The sequence below is a fragment of the Microcaecilia unicolor genome, chromosome 2 (genome assembly GCF_901765095.1).
Source record: "Microcaecilia unicolor chromosome 2, aMicUni1.1, whole genome shotgun sequence".
In the NCBI taxonomy this organism is placed as follows: domain Eukaryota; kingdom Metazoa; phylum Chordata; class Amphibia; order Gymnophiona; family Siphonopidae; genus Microcaecilia; species Microcaecilia unicolor.
In genome coordinates, this window is record NC_044032.1 from 363,570,754 (window position 1) to 363,588,697 (window position 17,944).

General features: G+C 45.1%; 1 protein-coding gene across 4 annotated transcripts in view; it reads left to right on the plus strand.

Annotated features, from left to right (window-relative positions):
- GTF2E2 (general transcription factor IIE subunit 2) overlaps positions 1-17,944 on the plus strand; it is a 143,810-nt gene that overhangs the window by 86,965 nt on the left and 38,901 nt on the right. For all 4 annotated transcript variants that reach the window (XM_030194519.1, XM_030194517.1, XM_030194515.1 and 1 more), the window contains exons 5-6: positions 3,673-3,855; positions 9,281-9,374. In XM_030194519.1, the coding sequence (XP_030050379.1) occupies positions 3,673-3,855; positions 9,281-9,374 (277 nt within the window). The remainder of the gene's footprint in view (positions 1-3,672; positions 3,856-9,280; positions 9,375-17,944) is intronic.

Consider the following 17,944-nt stretch of genomic DNA (forward strand, 5'->3'; position numbering starts at 1 on the left):
AAATTGGGAGAGGTAGTGATCTGAATCTTTGCTAATAGAGGTCCCAATGATGAAAGGTACATGGTATTGCTGGACACAGGTTCAAAAGTAGATTTCACACCTTCCATGATGACCAAAGAAGGTGCACCAACTTGTGGGCAGCAGTCAAATGCTGCTGTATAGCCACCCATCTTTTGTAAGAATGGCTCTGAAACCATTCCACTTCTGACTTCAGTTCAGCAGCATTGTAGTACATATAAAATTTGGGACACTGAACCCCCCCCCCCTTTTTTTTTTTTCATATTCTTATATAGTAAACACCTGGGCAACTTTGGCTTCCTATTCTGCCATATAAATTTCATCACTTTTTTGTCCTGCAATCCTTAGCAGGACTTGTTTGGGCACTGGGAGAACCTGGAATAGATACATGAAATGAGGTAAAATATTTATTAATTTTAATGGTGGCAATACAACCAAACCAAGAAAGCTCAAGCAAGTCCCACTATCCCAAGTCCATAACAGTGTCCTTATTTAATAATGCATAATTAGCTTGAAACAAATCTCCATACCAAAGTGTCAAATGCACTCTCAAGTACCTCAGTGTTTGATATATTAATCTTAAAGCCAGAAACCACTGTGTACCTTTGCACTTCCTGAAACAGATTATGGCAAGAGGTAAGCAGGCTAGTAAGGGACAACAGCACGTTGTCTGCAAGAAGACTAGTTTATATTCCTGCTCACCCAGCTGTATCCTCCTAGCCTGGCGGTACTTCCCTTTTAGCGAGTGGTAAGCCTTCATTGGGCTTACCACCGCTTTGTAAAAGGGGATCTCATTTTCTACAAATTCCTCCCTTTTACCTTTTCAGTTTCATACCACTTTTGCTCTTCCTCCTCTCACTTAAAAAAAAATAATCTCCTTTACACTTTAGCTCCTTTGCTTGATGGTAGGTTTACTCTAACCCATGCATGAGGCTTTTCTTGTTTTGCAGCTCCCTCTGTGGAACATACTATCAGTTGTGTGATGCTGTGCAGATGATGATTTTTGTAGATTTTTAAAGGTCTATTTTATTTGCAAGTGCTTATTATTGTTGGCCATTTTTTTTTTTGTTTTCCATTTATTTCTTCTGAGTTTGTGCATTATGTTTTTATTGCAACTGTCTGCCATCTTGACCCATGGTGATTTAGTGGGTTATAAGCTTTGTGAAAAAAATGAATGCTAACTTTTTCCCCTTGCCTTCCGAGATACTTTTGAAAACCATAGAAACTTCTTTCTCTTACCTTTAGTCACTTAACTAACAAAAGGATTCATAGCCCTTACAATATCTCATTAGTTTTGCTGATTATTGTTCTACATTTTTTTTAACTAGCTAATGGCTCCTTAAGGTACTGGTCTATCTTAACAAAGCTAGTTTTATTGTAGAACGCTCACCTTTGAATGGCAGATCTCCACGTGTTCTAAAAGTGAGCTACACCATCTACTGTAACTAGATAACCCCCTCTGATATCCAAAATGCCCTCCATATTTGTAAGCACCAATCCAGATACCACCTTCCCCCCTCTATGGACCCCTTTACCAATTGCCAGAATAGTTATCCCTGTAGAGAATCCAGGATGATCTTACTTCTAGATAATATCACAATTGGGATTTCCTAGTCTACATCTGGCAAATTGAAGTCATTTAGCAGTAGCGATTTTGTGAATGTCTTCAATTACATTTATTTCTTCTGTCTGAAAAGGAGGTCTTCATATTACCGCTCTTTCTACTGCTATGGATGCTGCTTAGCCTTGTCACTTCCTCTGTTCCATTGGATGTTAACTGAGGAAGGTGACCTGAAGACATCTTTCACACTGAATGAGTTCATCCCCATAAACCTTTGGCAAAGAAGTGTATCTCGGCCATCCCTTTGCTAATAAAAGCCTTGGTACCAAATCTCTACATTTTCCTCAGCTGCCCAATTGTATTTTCAGACCTCTCTTCCGTATAGACTAATCCTCCACACTCTGATTCTCTGTGTGTAGTCCTGTTTGCTTGCTCATCTATTATTGAGGTATAGAGAAGTTTATTATCCCTTCAAACTTCAACATTGTTCTTATGTCTGAGGTGTGTAGACTAGTCTGGTTCCCCTTATAGCATTAGCTCAAATATTTAGTAAAATATTACTAATCAAGACCCCATGAAATTTACTTACTTGTTATTTCACAGATAACCAAAAATTGACTTTATTTTTCCCTTCCAAACAATTATATCTAATTCAAACACCTAATTAGTGAGTCAGTATGTAGGAAGATAGGACAGTGGTGTGAGTGGGAGTTAGGTTGGAGAGTACCTTGACATCATATAGTATTATTTCTCCCCTCCCCCTCTTAAACCTAGAGAAATAGTTCCTAAAAGCAGGAACTTAACCAGCAATGTAAAAAAACAAAAAGGGATATTTTTGCTTTAAGAATATCTTATAAAAGCCAAGCCCGTCCAAGTATGGCTCCCTTTGAATCCTGAAGGCTTTGTATCACCATGACATATTTGGTAAAAATAGTGATACTGGTTGAAAAGCCAGTCTGAGTTTAAAGTAATTGAGCTATTTTAGAGCCTACTAGTTTTCAGTATAATATCCCAAATGAACTTCCAAAATTGAGCAGTTAGAGTCTAATATCTCAGTGCATTTATGGAGGCCATATTAATTCCTTGGTAAAATCAGTAATGGAACCCCATGTATACTTCTGCGGGTGGTGCTAGATGATTTACCTAATGTCAGTTCAAAAAGACAAGTGGTGAGCACAAGGCATTCTTGCCTGAGCCGTCGGGCCAGTCAAATAGTTATAGCTTTTGAAATGAAACCAGAAGGCGGCCAGGGTGGGCTGAGAGCACGAAGGCCCAGTAACAGCTGTTGGAGAACTAGGACAGGGTTTCTGCTAAAAGCAAGAACTCAGGCAGAAATAAGTATAATAGATTTCTGATGTAACAAGAGCTTAGTATGTAAAGCATAATCTTCATTTAAGTTTTATGTCCTTACAAGTAAAATTGGTTTCATATTGTGAGTTTTGTGCGTTTAAAAACAGTTAGAGATGGCCTTCAAATTCCAATGACGGAAAGAAATGGGATCTAATGGAAAAGGGAGCAATGTTAGAAGCGTTTAGCTATCCTACGGGCTTTTAAGAAAACCGAGAATGTAGCAGGGAGTAGTGGGATGAGAATCTGGGAAACCAGCATTAATTCCCACCACCATTTGTGATTTTGGCCAAGTCATTTAACCCTCCATTGCCTCAATTACAAACATAAATTATAAGAAGACAGGGGAATACCTAGCATATCTACTGAAAAGGCATGAACTAAATACAAATTAGTAAATTTAATAAACATTTATTTGCATATGCCAAGATCAAGGGATATTAAAAGCTACATGGAGAAGCACTCATTAAACAACATAAGGAAATTACTGAGATGGTGCTAGATGTCTTAAGAAGGTTATTTTTCTGCCAACTGAGTTGCTACAAACCAAAACAGTAACTCATTTAAAGCATGTTTGGGACAGGATACATGGAGTGCTACTGAGGGCAAGAGAGGTGACAGAAGTCAAGTAGGGGATCGGTAGCTGAGGCAGCTAGGCAGATTGGGTAGACAAAGTACTCTCTACTTGCTGAAAATTGTTACTCTGATTTAGGAGAATTTTTTCAAATTAAATGTTTTTGTTTCAGGCATTGGTAAACAACCCCAAAATTGATATAGTAGATGGGAAGTATGCCTTCAAACCCAAGTACAATCTGAAAGATAAGAAAGCTTTACTGAGACTCTTGGACAAGCATGACCAGCGAGGATTGGGGGGAATCCTTTTGGAAGACATTGAGGAAGGATTACCCAACGCCCAGAAAGCCATCAAGGTATCCTCCTGAGAGCTGGGATCTGTTCATGATTTTTAAAACATTTATCCTTCTGCATTTGTTTTTCACAAACTTTGTCATCTGATCATGGGCAGTTCAAAAAGCTATTCTAAGAAAGGCAAAATGATTTATCATCAGTATGGGAAGTAGAAGATGGGAGGGGCAGGGCCAGCCCAAGGCAAGATGCTGCCTGAGGCAGAGCTAGCATGCTGCCGCCCCCTGGGCCAACAGCCCCCCCCCCCCCCCCCCCGGGCTGAGAGGGCATTTTACCTCATCACAGCAATGTTCTAAACCCAGCAGCAATTCCCATATGCTGCCGCCAGCACCCGCCTCTTCCCTTTGCTGTGGCTGCCTGATCCTCTGACAAAACAGGAAGTTACTTCAGAGAGGCGGCTGCAGTAAAGGGAAGAGGCGGGTGCCGACAGTGGAAGGGCAGCATATGGGAATCGCTGCCGGATTTGGAATGTCACTGTGATGAGGTAAAACGCTGCGATGGGGGAGATGCCACTCCTGAAGAGAGCCGCCTGAGGCCACCGCCTCAGGTGGCCTAATGGTTGGGGCCGCCTCTTGGGGGGGGGGGGGGGGGTTGCTGGCTGTTTAATTGAGACCATATTTTCTATATGGTAACTTGCCATATCAGGATATTGACTAGGCAAACTGAGTTACTTGAATGACATATCTGTTATAAAAAGTTAGAGCACGTTTGAGAGAGAATTGCAATAATGAGTGTGATATAATATCAACTAGTGGAGCAATTGTAACGTGAGGGGGGGTTAGATTGGACTGAGAGAGATTCTTAAAGGAAATGTGCAGCTTCAAGTGTCTGATCGTGTAACCATCTTCTGTAGTGGTGATGTGCCTAAAGAGGCAACTGCTGTTCACAACTCTTTTTGTAAGTAAGCCAGTGAAAGAGCTGCTGTTTTATTTATTTATTTTAAAAAATAGCTTTTTATTGAATTTGAAACACAAAAACGTCCAAAGAGTTAGCCAAAATGTTATCATCCAGAGCTGCTGCTTTTTGATTTGGGGACAATATTGACTAAAGAGCTTGCAGGGGAGGTATAAATTGGTTTGGTTATCCAGGACTTGTGCTTCAGAATTAATTTCAGAAGACATGAACCACTTCAGTGAGTAGATAGGCATTTCTGTCCTGTGGGGGAGGGGAGATTAACAGGATTCCAGCACTTGCCTTTCAAAAGCAGAGAATTTGTGACCAGAAATAAACTTGATCTCTTTAAATATAGTGACATATTTGGCAGCTTGTTGCTGATTACAAAGCAGTTGGGTGATGCTGGAAGGGGCTCAAGAGATCATATGGGGGCTCTGAAAAGATGTCAGCTCATAGTTCTTAAGAGTCCTAAACTGGCAGGCAGTCTGGAAGATGTAGTGAGGAAGCTGCAGATTTTCAGATCACATTTAAGTGTAATTGAGCACTTGGAACTCATTAACTGTACAGGGTGAATGAAACCACAAAGCCTAGACTTAGCAGAGAGCAGAAGACAGCAAGGTGGATCAGGAAGTAGAATGCATTGGGCTTAGTTCTCAGACCCTTGACTGAAGTAAGAACTTCATTGAAAAAATGATACGTTAGATTTTATCAAGAATTTAAGGAATAATCGGTGTTTTGGGAAGTTTGATAGGTCAGTGTGATTTACTGGTAACGGTGGTCATTACGGTACACTAGGAGAATGTTTAAAGCTTCTAGACTGCATATAGTATGCCTTGTTGCACTTTAGACCCCATATAAAGCAGTCAAATTAGAAAATGACACAGGGATGGGAACCTGCGGTTTAAAAAAAAATTATCGTGGGTGTGGGAGCAAATCTTTTTACTGCTACTCTGAAGCGGTAAAAAGCCTTGCTCCCGCAGTGTTTAAAAGAAAAACCACAATCACCGTTGGTCTGGCATTCCAGTGTCTGTTTCCCTTCCTTCATCCCCACCACGGTTCTCTACCTTGCAGCCACAAGGAGGATCCTTACCAGCCTGCTCTGGGGCCTTCCCTCTGCCGGCTCCCTCCTTCTGATGTAACTTCCTGTTTTGTGAAACAGGAAGTTACATCAGAAGGCGGGAGCTGGCAGAGGGAAGGCCCCGGAGCAGGCCTGTAGCGATTCTCCTTAGGGCTGCAAAGTATAGAGATGCAGTGGGGAGGAAAACAAAATACTGGACTCATTGGGGGGGGAGGTGCACAGCAAAATACTGGACCTGTGGGGGGAGCAGTGCAACAAAATAACAGACCTGTGGGGGGGGGGGGAGGGACAGTGCAACAAAATAACAGACCCGTGGGGGCAGTGGGGGGTGGGGATTGGAGCTGATGGGGAAAGAGGTACTGGAGTCCAATAGGGAGTGCTGGAGGAAGGGGCGAGAGCTGTTGGAGTTCCATGGGGGGGGGGGCTGGAGGGAAGGGAGAGAGAGGAGAGTGGTGCTGGAGTTCCATGGGAGGGGGACTAGAGGGAAGGGAGAGAAATGCTGGAGTCCTATGGGGAGACAGGAGGGTGGGAAGAGAGGTGTTGGACCTATGTGGGGGCTGGGGGGAGGTAAGGGAGAGAGGGACTGGAGGGAGGGGGAGAGGTTCTGAACCCATCGTGCGGCTGGAGGAAGGGAAGGGAGATACTGGACCCATGGTGGGGGGCTCGGGGGAGGGAAGGGAGAGAGGGGCTGGAGGAAGGGGGAAGTCTTTGACCCATGAGGGGGTTGGAGAGAGGGAAGGGGGAGAGGTACTGGAGTCCCATAGTGGGCAGGAGGGAAGGAAGGACGGAAAGGAGGTGCATGGACCCATGGGGGGACTGAGGGGAGAGAAGGGCTGGAAGGAGGAGGAGAGGTGCTGGACCCTTGAGGGGGGGCTGGAGGGAGGGGAGGGAGAGAAGAGAGAGGTGTTGGAGTCCCATGGGGGAAGGGCTGGTGGGAGGGAAAGGAGGAGAGGTGCTGGAGGGAAGGGAGTAGTGGTGCTGGAGTCCCATGGGGACTGGAGGGAGGGAAGGGAGGGAGAGTGTTGCTGGTCCCACTGGGGATACTGGAGGGAAGGGGGGTGGTGCTGGACCCATTGGGGGGGGGACTGGAGGGAAGGCAGGTGCTAGAGTCCCATTGGGGGAGAGGGGTTAGAGGGAGGGGAGAGAAACACATTGGCATGGGGGAGGAAGAGAGAGGGGAGAAGCTAGACACAGCTTAGTGCATACAGGGAGGTATGCACTAACAGAGGGGAGATGATGGGCATGGAGGGGAGCATAGAGACAGGGATCGAAAGGGGAGATGCTGCATGCAGATGGTATATGTACACAGAGGAGCAATGCCGGACATGGGGGGGGGGGGGCTATATGGACACACAGTGAAGATGCTAGAAATGGAGGAGAATAGGAACTCAGAAGGGAGCTGCTGGACTTGAGAAGCATAGGGACACAGAGGCGTGATGCTGGTCATGGGTTGAGGATAGAGACATAGAGTTGTGATGATGAACATGGGATATGCTGGACTGGACAATATAGGGGATACAGAGAAGGGAGATGCTGAACATGGGAAAAGATAGATACACAGAGATAGAAGATAGATGGTGAGCTTGGAGAAAGAAGAAATGTTAAATGGGCAGAAGACCCTGTCGAGTGAGTTAAGAGAAGACAGAGGGAAACAGAAACCAGAGCCCGGGACCTACATGATTTGAAAAATAAAATAACCAGATGACGAAAAGTAGAGAACAAAAATTTATTTTCTGCTTTGTGAATAGAATATGTCAGATTTGAAATGTATATGCTGCTAGAGCTGGTGTTAGACATGGCTGGGGCCCAGAGCAGAAATCTGGGAGGGAACCCCAAAGCCCACTACCAGGCTGTGCCTTCTTCAGCTTCCAGCAGGTTTAGGGCTCTCTTTGGCCAGGGGGCAGTTGTCCTAATTACAACCCCCCCCCCCCCCCCCAACACCATTCCTGGCATGTGTCATCTTTATATTTTGCACAGTATAGGAGGAAATGCATCTCTTTCTATTTCTTTGGTGTGTCTTCTTGGGGGTCTTGGTTTATATATGTTTAGCATTTTTGGTTGGCTATTATGTATTTGGCATTTGTGTTCTGTGTGTGACTGAGGTATTTTGTTACTAAATATTCAGGCCGTATATAATTGTTCAAACTGGAACCTCAGAATAAACATCAAAATAAATTTTGGATATCCAGTAGATATTAACTTGGTTCTTAAATGAGCATTCTTGTTAAGAATGCTCATTTAAGTACCAAGTTAATATCTACTGGATATCCAAAATTTATTTTGAGGTATTTTTTTAGCATGAATTTTTTATTTAGCATTCTGTAGTAATTTGGCATGTTCCGTTTTTTTCAGTAGTGGAGGGGATATTTGTAAGGGGGGGGAGGAGAGACGGGTTTTGTTGTTCCTTGTTCTGTATTGTTTGTGATTTATAAAATGGCAGTTGTACAGAATATTGTTTCTTCTTATATTGTAATAAAATAATTTAAGTATAAAATCATAACTGTGGCTTGTTCGGATGCATCTGCACGTCGGTGGGGACAGAGCTTTCAGGAACAGGGCAGGGACCACTTTGTCCCTGCATCATTCTCTAAGCCAAATATCTTGGAACACAAAGTTCACATTTATAAGGGATCTACAGTGTAGTTTAAATACCTGGGAAAGTAGCCTGTGCTGGGGGAAAAGATAGCTAAGCAGATAGAGATAACATTATTGCTAATATAAATTTGCCCTGGTTTAAAGTTGTGTTATAAGGCTTGTATGTTGGGTGGGAAAGTTACTGACCAGGATCCCAGAGAGTAATATGATAAATTAATATAAAGAGGCTAAAGTTTGTAATGTAGAGAAGCAGACTAGCCCAAAACTGCAACCAGCAACTGAGAAGCTCATAGGGGGGGGTCAGAACAGCTATAACAGGGGAATTTGCATTGCTTGTTTGACATTTATGTTTTGGATTAAGTTGCGCAAGGGGCTGTATGGTACTTTAGTTGCTAGTTAGGAGCCAACGGTGAAGCATCCAACTGAAGTAGTAAATAAGCCATATAAATGGTATACCAGTAAACTGCCTTATCTGTAGAAAAAGGAATATACTCCTGAGTTCTGTCCCAGAGAGCTATCCTAGAGGCACCATTCTTGAACTAGATCTCGCTGTCTCATATTTATATCTTGCAAGAGAGAGAGAGAGTGTGTGTTGATACTCAGTTTGAATATGTAAAAATAGGAGTCAGCAAGTAAATAAAACCTGTAGATGATATCCTCTTTAAGGTATCTGTGAGTAGATTCCTAAAACTATTGTCTCTTCCATCAGGCCACTTGTTTGACCCTTATTTCTGCATACCCAAGAGATCTCACACAGCAGTCACAATTCTTTGTTTGCCTTGAAAAACTGTTTGTTATAGGACCCAAGTATCATGTTACATTAGGACTTATGTCTAACAGTTTGGATTTCTTTTGTAACTTAGGCACTAGGGGACCAGATAGTATTTGTTACCCGTCCAGACAAGAAGAGAATTCTTTTCTACAATGACAAGAGCTGCCAGTTTACTGTGGATGAAGGTGAGTGCCCTTGAAACAGCAAATACTTAATCCATTGCTGCCACTTTTGGTCTTGTCCCTTGGTCTCCTTTTTCTTTATTCTAAACTTTTAATATGCAGACAAAATAAAATGACTCATCCATACACTTTTTTTTTTAATTAGAATAGAAACCCAACAAAAGAGTTCATTTTTGTTTTTGCAGAAGTTGCTGTATCTGAATTTATTGTATCATATCAAAATGAAAAACAAATTCCACATCTTGCAAAGGGAGAAAATGTTTGCTGTTAATCATGGCTAGCATTAGATATGTATCATGCGAGGCTTTTTGTATGGAACAAGGGCTTAAAATATAATTATTTCTTTGTCACAGATTGCTTCTCAAAAGTTACTTTTTTTTTGTGAACCTATGAATGGCCATACTGGGTCAGACCAGTGGTCCATCTAGCCCACTATCCTGCTTCCAACAGTGGCCAATCCAGGTCACAAGTACCTGACAGAATTCCAAGTAGTAGCAACATTCCATGCTACCAATCCCAGGGCAAGCAATGGCTTCCCCATATCTATCTCAATAACAGACTATGGACTTTTCCTCCAGTTACACTAACCACTGTTAACACATCTTCAGGCAATGAGTTCCAGAGCTTAGCTATTCAATGTGAAAAAATATTCCCTACTATTTGTTTTTTTTAAGTATTTCCATAGTGTCATTGACTGTTCCCTGGTCTTTGTACTCTTCTTTTTGAGAGTGAAAAATAGTTTTCATTTCTAGGATTTTGTAGACCTCGATCACATGTCCCCTCAGCCATTTATCTTGTCCAAGCTTAAGAGCTCTAACCTCTTCTCATATGAGAGGAGTTCCGTCCCCTTTATCATTTTGGTTGCTCTTCTTTAACCCTTTTCTAATTCCGTTATTTCGTTTTTTGAGATACGGCGGCTTGGATTTTATATTTGGAGCAACCAAGAGTTTGAGGGTGCCCATAATAAAGTCAAGGAGTTATTTTGATAACTTGCATCAATAGATGATTATCTATTGGAAAATAATATTCTACATCTTAGGGTTTCGTAAAATCCATAGTACAGAGACAGCAGTAGCTTCCATCATTACATATGGTAAAGCTCTATTAAGTCAAGGGCAGAAAGCAATAGTTATTCAGTTTGATCTATCATATGCTTTCGACTTGGTCAACCATAACATCTTGTTAACAAGGTTGAGCAACATTGGAATAGGTAACAGGGGTTACTGTGTTTTGAGTGGTTTTTGTTAACCCATAGTTATAAAGTGCAGAAAAATGGTATTTTTTTTCTGCCAATTGGAGGACCAGCTGTGGGGTCACACAAGGTTCGCTAATCTCAATTGCTATTCAATATCTTACTCCAGGTGTCATCTTGGAAAAATGTAACGTTCCATACCATTTTTGTGCAGATATGTTTTTTCCAATTTGAGGGAGCGGATTATAGAGGGGGTTGGTCAGCTACGTTACTTAATATCTCTTCTTGTGCATAAACAATTGAAAACTGGATTATGAGCAGCCAACTAAAATTGAACCAACAAAACCCACATTTTTGTGGTTGGGTCCATTGGACTCCACAGAATCATCTCAACGACTTTGGAATCTTGCTCAAAAATCTTAGGTGTAGATATGGATTGCTCTATGATGGGTCTCTCTTCGGTCGAGGTTCACCATTGAAGGATTGTTTTGGTGAAGGGGCTGTGTTCCTTCCTGTTTTTGAAGGCCCTTTGTGCTCTTTCTTTTTGTTTGTTCAATTGTTTTACCAAAATATTCATGTATAGTGAGTTGCAAATAAGACTCTGGGCAAGTCACTTAACCCTCCATTGCCCCAAGTAAAAATAAGTACCTGTATACAATATGTAAGCCGCATTGAGCCTGCCATGAGTGGGAAAGCGCGGGGTACAAATGTAACAACAACAACATTTTCTCACCAAGTAAAGTCTCTTATTAGCAAGTCTTTCTATATGCTAAAATATATGTGATTCATAAATATTTTGAAACAGAAAAATTTAGGCTGGTGGTACAGGCTTTGATTTTGTCTAGATTGGACTACTGCAGTGTTGTCTATACGAGTTGTTCCAAGACTATATGATATGACTGTGGTTGGTTCAAAATGCAGCTGCCAGATTGATATATCCTGCCCAACGATCAGAATCTGTTTCTCCATTGCTTAAGAAGTTACACTGGCTGCCTGTGCATGCCAGGGTACAATTCAGACTTTGTACTTTAGCTCATCATATTTTGTATGTTGAGGCCCCATTGTATTTAGTTTATTGGGTAACGCTTCTTTCTAATGGTGTGACTCGTAATCAAATGCAACTTAGTTTTCCATCACCTAAATTGGTTAAAAAAATTCAAAATATTTAATTCTTTGTATTATTAAGCTATTGTCGATTCGAGTCATACCAAATGATTTAATATTCAGCAAGAATCTTAAAACTTACTTATTCATAAAATATATTTAATATAATTATGTAATAATATGTCACCATAATTCCAGGATGATCCTGTTGTTTTGACTATGTGATCCGCATAGAACTACTACTGGTTATTGTGGAATAGAAGAACCATGTAACATAACATCTTCACCTTGATTCACAGAATAATTCCTTGGAACTGATTCCTTAATAATAAGTAGTAATCCGGACCATCAGAGGTGACCTTCCAATAAGCACAAAGCTTTAAATCAACATTTGGAAGTAGGTTACTGCACCTTAATTTGTCATCATTGTAATTGTTTTTCTTATTTTCATTTTTTCTTGTAATTGTTACTAAATTGCAAATTATATAATGAGAGGCCACATGATAGCATACACGGCAGGGAAGAGGAGACAGGGGGAGGCAGATTTAATGCGTTTGTCGAAGGAGTACCATCAGTTGCGAAGGGCACACATGATACACATGACTGACGCATATAAGACAACCCTGGCACAGGTCAGGAAACAGATAGATGATATACTGACCCAGAGGGCAGAGAGGGACATATACTTCCAGCGCTTTAGATTGTTCAAATGGGGCAGCAAGGCAGGTAAATTACTGGCTAATCTGGTCAGGCCACTGCGTAAGCGGCAAGCTACCTCTACTATTAAGGATGACAAGTGGAGGGTGTATACCAAAGAATCCCATATCATGCAACAATTTGTTAAATTCTACAGTTCCCTGTATACAGCCAGAGCCTTTGATCCCGGTAAGTGTGAGGAGATTTTCCAAAACATACAGCTTCCAAACGTAACGGAGGAACAGCTAACCACTTTAAATGCCTCCATATCAGAGAGGGAGATCAGGATGGGCATTAAATCTTTAAAGCTTACCAAGGCGCCAGGACCGGATGGTTGTGGCCCAGAGTACTATCATACTATGGCTGATTTGGTAGCACCAGCTTTGGGAGCATGGTTTAATGGGTGAGTGGAAGAGGACCTGACTATACAGCGCAGCATGGCTCACATAGTACTTCTGCCAAAACCAGACCAAGACCTGGCCCAGGTGGGTTCCTACCGCCCTATTTCATTACTGAATCAGGATGTTAAACTTCTGGCAGCCATATTGGCTAGACGTCTGAATGAGGTAATCCCCACCTTAGTGCATGAAGATCAAGTAGGCTTTGTAGATATGCCTCCATAAACCGTATGCTGGCTATGATGACTATTCAGGAGCATAAGGGGAAGGGCAGTCTGGAGGTCATTGTGGGACTGGACATGGAGAAGGCCTTTGATAGCATTTCATGGCAATATTTATTTGGGGCTCTGGGACGGTTTGGTATATCTGGAGCATATGTGTCTTGGATTAAGGCTCTTTACACCCTTCCTATGGCGAGGCTATTGGTAAATGGAAAATTTATAGATAGTTTTTCACTACAGAGGGGTACAAGACAGGGGTGCCCTCTCTTTCCACTCCTTTTCTTATTAGCAATTGAGCAGCTGCCTATAAAGATACGTTGCAGTGGAAATCTTAAGGGGATAAGGGTGGGGAGCAGGGAGCTTCGCCTAAACCTCTTCGCAGATGACATATTATTATATGTGACAAACGCACCCAGAGACCTGCCGAGGGCACGTTCCATGGTAGGGGAATTCAGAGACCTATCGGCGCTGAGAGTTTATTGCGCTAAGTCGGAATTAATACCTTTATCAGGATCCTCGGGAGACCCTGGGTTTGCTGGGCTTTCCATACTTCCATTCAGGGGGGGCGATGTGATACTTGGGTATTTTCCTAAGTACAAATAATCTAACCTTTTATAAGAGGAATGTGATTGATCCTTTGGATAAGTACATAAGAATTGCCATACTGAGAAAGACCAAAGTTCCATCGAGCCCAGCATCCTGTTTCCAACAGTGGCCAATCCAGGTCACAAATACCCGACAGGATCCCAAAAATGTACAAAACCTTCCAATCTCAGAAACCCTGAAAATTCTTGGAGTTACCATCGATCGACACCTAACACTCGACAGCCACGCGAAAAACACAACCAAGAAGATGTTCCACTCAATGTGGAAACTAAAAAGAGTAAGACCTTTCTTCCCAAGGACTGTTTTCCGTAACCTGGCACAATCAATGGTGCTCATTCACCTAGATTACTGTAACGCACTCTACGCCGGCTGCAAAGAACAAATAATTAAGAAACTTCAGACAGCCCAGAACACAGCAGCGAGACTCATATTTGGTAAAACAAAATATGAAAGTGCTAAACCCTTACGAGAAAAACTACACTGTCTCCCAATTAAAGAACGCATCACGTTCAAAATATGCTCCTTAGTCCACAAAATCATTCACGGAGATGCACCAGCCTACATGTCAGACCTGATAGACTTACCACCCAGGAATGCCAAAAGATCATCCCGCACATTCCTCAATCTGCACTACCCTAACTGCAAAGGTCTAAAATACAAACTAATGCATGCGTCAAACTTTACCTACTTGAGCACACAGCTATGGGAACGCATTGCCGCGCAACCTAAAAACAATCTACGAACTAATGAACTTCCGCAAACTGCTGAAGACCCATCTCTTTAACGAGGCATACCACAAAGATCAACCAATGTGAACACACACAATTCCTCCACATATATTCAAAACTGTCTTATAATATCTGCTTGTGTCTGTTACATGGTTATTGTTCTTCTGTTGTATTTTCTGGTATAGCCCTGTATATTGCATTATTATTTCTTTAATAAACAGATTTAAACATAATATCTGCTTGTTATGCTATTATCTTGCTTTATCATAATCATATTGCTTGTTATACTATTCTCCGAGGACAAGCAGGCTGCTTGTTCTCACTGATGGGTGACGTCCACGGCAGCCCCTCCAATCGGAATCTTCACTAGCAAAGTCCTTTGCTAGTCCCCGCGCGCACCGCGCATGCGCGGCCGTCTTCCCGCCCGAAACCGGCTCGAGCCGGCCAGTCTTCTTTTGTCCGCACTCGGTACGGTAGTGTTTTCGCCGTGTCGAGCCCCGGAAAGTCGACCTCGCGCGTCCAATTCTTTGACGTGTGTCTTTTTTCTTCGGAAAATATTTGAAAAGTGTTGTGAGTGCTTCGAAAACCCCCTCGGGTTTCGTTTCAACCCCTCCCCGTATTTTCAGCTTTTTGCCCCGGTAAGTTTTCTTTCGTTGTCGGGGTAGGCCTCTTTTCGGCCTCGGTCGAGATTTTTTCTCCCTTAAACTTTTTGGTGCTCTTTTTCCGTCATTTCGGATTTTGATTTCGCCGGCGTGATTTTTCCGCCCATGACATCGAAGCCTTCCAGCGGCTTCAAGAAGTGCACCCAGTGCGCCCGGATAATCTCGCTCACTGATAGACACTCGTCGTGTCTTCAGTGTCTGGGGGCTGAGCACCGCCCTCAGAACTGCAGTCTGTGTTCCCTGCTTCAAAGGTGGACTCAGGTAGCGAGATTAGCCCAGTGGAACGTGTTGTTCTCGGGCTCTTCGTCGGCATCGGCACCAGGATCTTCGAGTGCATCGACGTCCTCGGCCGCCACTGCATCGAGTGCATCGAGGCATCAGGCCTCTGCATCGGCGCCAAGGTATCGGGCGACTGCATCGACGTCGGTGGTACCGGGACCTCGTCTGCTGATGTCGTCGGACGGTGGTGCATCGTCAGGAGTGCAGGTGAGGGCTGTCCATTCCCCTGCTGGTGGCGGTGAGCCTTCGGGTGGGTCTCCTCCTACCCTGAGGGCTCCTGCGGTACAGCCCCCCCGAGACCGACCTCCTTTGGCCTCGGCCCCGAGGAAGCGACGGCTGGATTCTACGTCCTCATCGTCGGTGCCGGGGAGCTCCGGTGACATGCTTCGGAAGAAGTCGAAGAAGCATCGACACCGGTCTCCTCCCCGCGTCGGCACCGAGAGCTCTGGGTCGCCGAGGGAGTCGGCACCCAGCAGGCATCGGCACCGAGAGGACCGCTCACCCTCTGTTCAGGAGGTGTCGATGCGCTCCACTCTGGACAGCCCGGAACAGCCTCCTCGCCCGGAACAGGTTCTGACGTCGACGCCTGCATCGGCCTCTTTGCCTTTCTCTGCAGCCGCTCTGAACGAGAGCCTCCGGGCCGTTCTCCCAGAGATTCTGGGAGAGCTGTTGCGCCCTACCCCTCCGGTACCGGCGGTGCTTGCGCCTCCGGTACCGTCGAGCGTGGCGCCGGCTGGCCCATCGCCCGGGGTGAGGTCCCCGACGTCGGTACCGCGTGCGGTGCCGACTGCGGCCACCTCCCAGGAGGGCTCCCCGACTACGTCGGCGGAGGGAGCTTCGCCGATGCGGGCGAGGGAGTCTACCTCTCGACGCCCCCATCGTGGACGTGGCTCCACCGAGTCGAGCCGGGCGAGGTTGCAGACACAGGTTCGTGAACTTGTGTCTGACACCGAGGGTGAGGCCTCGTGGGAGGAAGAGGAAGACCCCAGATATTTCTCTGACGAGGAGTCTGAGGGTCTTCCTTCTGATCCCACTCCCTCTCCTGAAAGACAGCTTTCTCCTCCTGAGAGTCTGTCTTTCGCTTCCTTTGTCCGGGAGATGTCTACGGCCATCCCCTTCCCGGTGGTTGTGAAGGACGAGCCCAGGGCTGAAATGTTTGAGCTCCTGGACTATCCTTCTCCACCTAAGGAAGCGTCCACTGTTCCCTTGCACCATGTCCTAAAAAAGACATTGCTTGCGAACTGGACCAAGCCACTAAGTAATCCCCACATTCCCAAGAAGATCGAGTCCCAGTACCGGATCCATGGGGACCCAGAGCTGATGCGCACCCAGTTGCCTCATGACTCTGGAGTTGTGGATTTGGCCCTAAAGAAGGCTAAGAGTTCTAGGGAGCATGCTTCGGCGCCCCCGGGCAAAGACTCTAGAACCTTAGACTCCTTTGGGAGGAAGGCCTACCATTCTTCTATGCTCGTGGCCAAAATCCAGTCTTACCAGCTCTACATGAGCATACACATGCGGAACAATGTGCGGCAGTTGGCGGGCTTGGTTGATGCTCTTCCCCCTGAGCAAGCCAAGCCTTTTCAGGAGGTGGTCAGGCAGCTGAAGGCGTGCAGAAAATTCTTGGCCAGAGGGGTGTATGACACCTTTGATGTTGCGTCCAGGGCCGCTGCTCAAGGTGTGGTGATGCGCAGGCTCTCATGGCTGCGTGCCTCCGACCTGGAGAACAGACTCCAGCAGCGGATTGCGGATTCGCCTTGCCGTGCGGACAATATTTTTGGAGAGAAGGTCGAGCAGGTGGTAGAGCATCTCCACCAGCGGGACACCGCATTCGACAAGTTCTCCCGCCGGCAGCCTTCAGCCTCTACCTCTACAGGTAGAAGATTTTTTGGGGGAAGGAGGACTGTTCCCTGCTCTTCTGGCAAGCGTAGGTACAATCCCCCTTCTCGACAGCCTGCAGCCCAGGCTAAGCCCCAGCGCGCTCGCTCTCGTCAGCAGCGTGCGCCTCAGCAAGGCCCCGCGGCTCCCCAGCAAAAGCAAGGGGCGAGCTTTTGACTGGCTCCAGCAGAGCATAGCCGACATCCAAGTATCAGTGCCGGGCGACCTGCCGGTCGGGGGGAGGTTGAAAGCTTTTCACCAAAGGTGGCCTCTCATAACCTCCGATCAGTGGGTTCTCCAAATAGTCCGGCAAGGATACACCCTGAATTTGGCCTCAAAACCTCCAAATTGTCCACCGGGAGCTCAGTCTTACAGCTTCCAGCACAAGCAGGTACTTGCAGAGGAACTCTCCGCCCTTCTCAGCGCCAATGCGGTCGAGCCCGTGCCATCCGGGCAAGAAGGGCTGGGATTCTATTCCAGGTACTTCCTTGTGGAAAAGAAAACAGGGGGGATGCGTCCCATCCTAGACCTAAGGGCCCTGAACAAATATCTCGTAAAAGAAAAGTTCAGGATGCTTTCCCTGGGCACCCTTCTTCCCATGATTCAGGAAAACGATTGGCTATGCTCTCTGGACTTGAAGGATGCCTACACACACATCCCGATACTGCCAGCTCACAGACAGTATCTGCGATTTCAGCTGGGCACACGTCACTTCCAGTACTGTGTGCTACCCTTTGGGCTCGCCTCTGCGCCCAGGGTGTTCACAAAGTGCCTGGCTGTAGTAGCAGCGGCACTTCGCAGGCTGGGGGTGC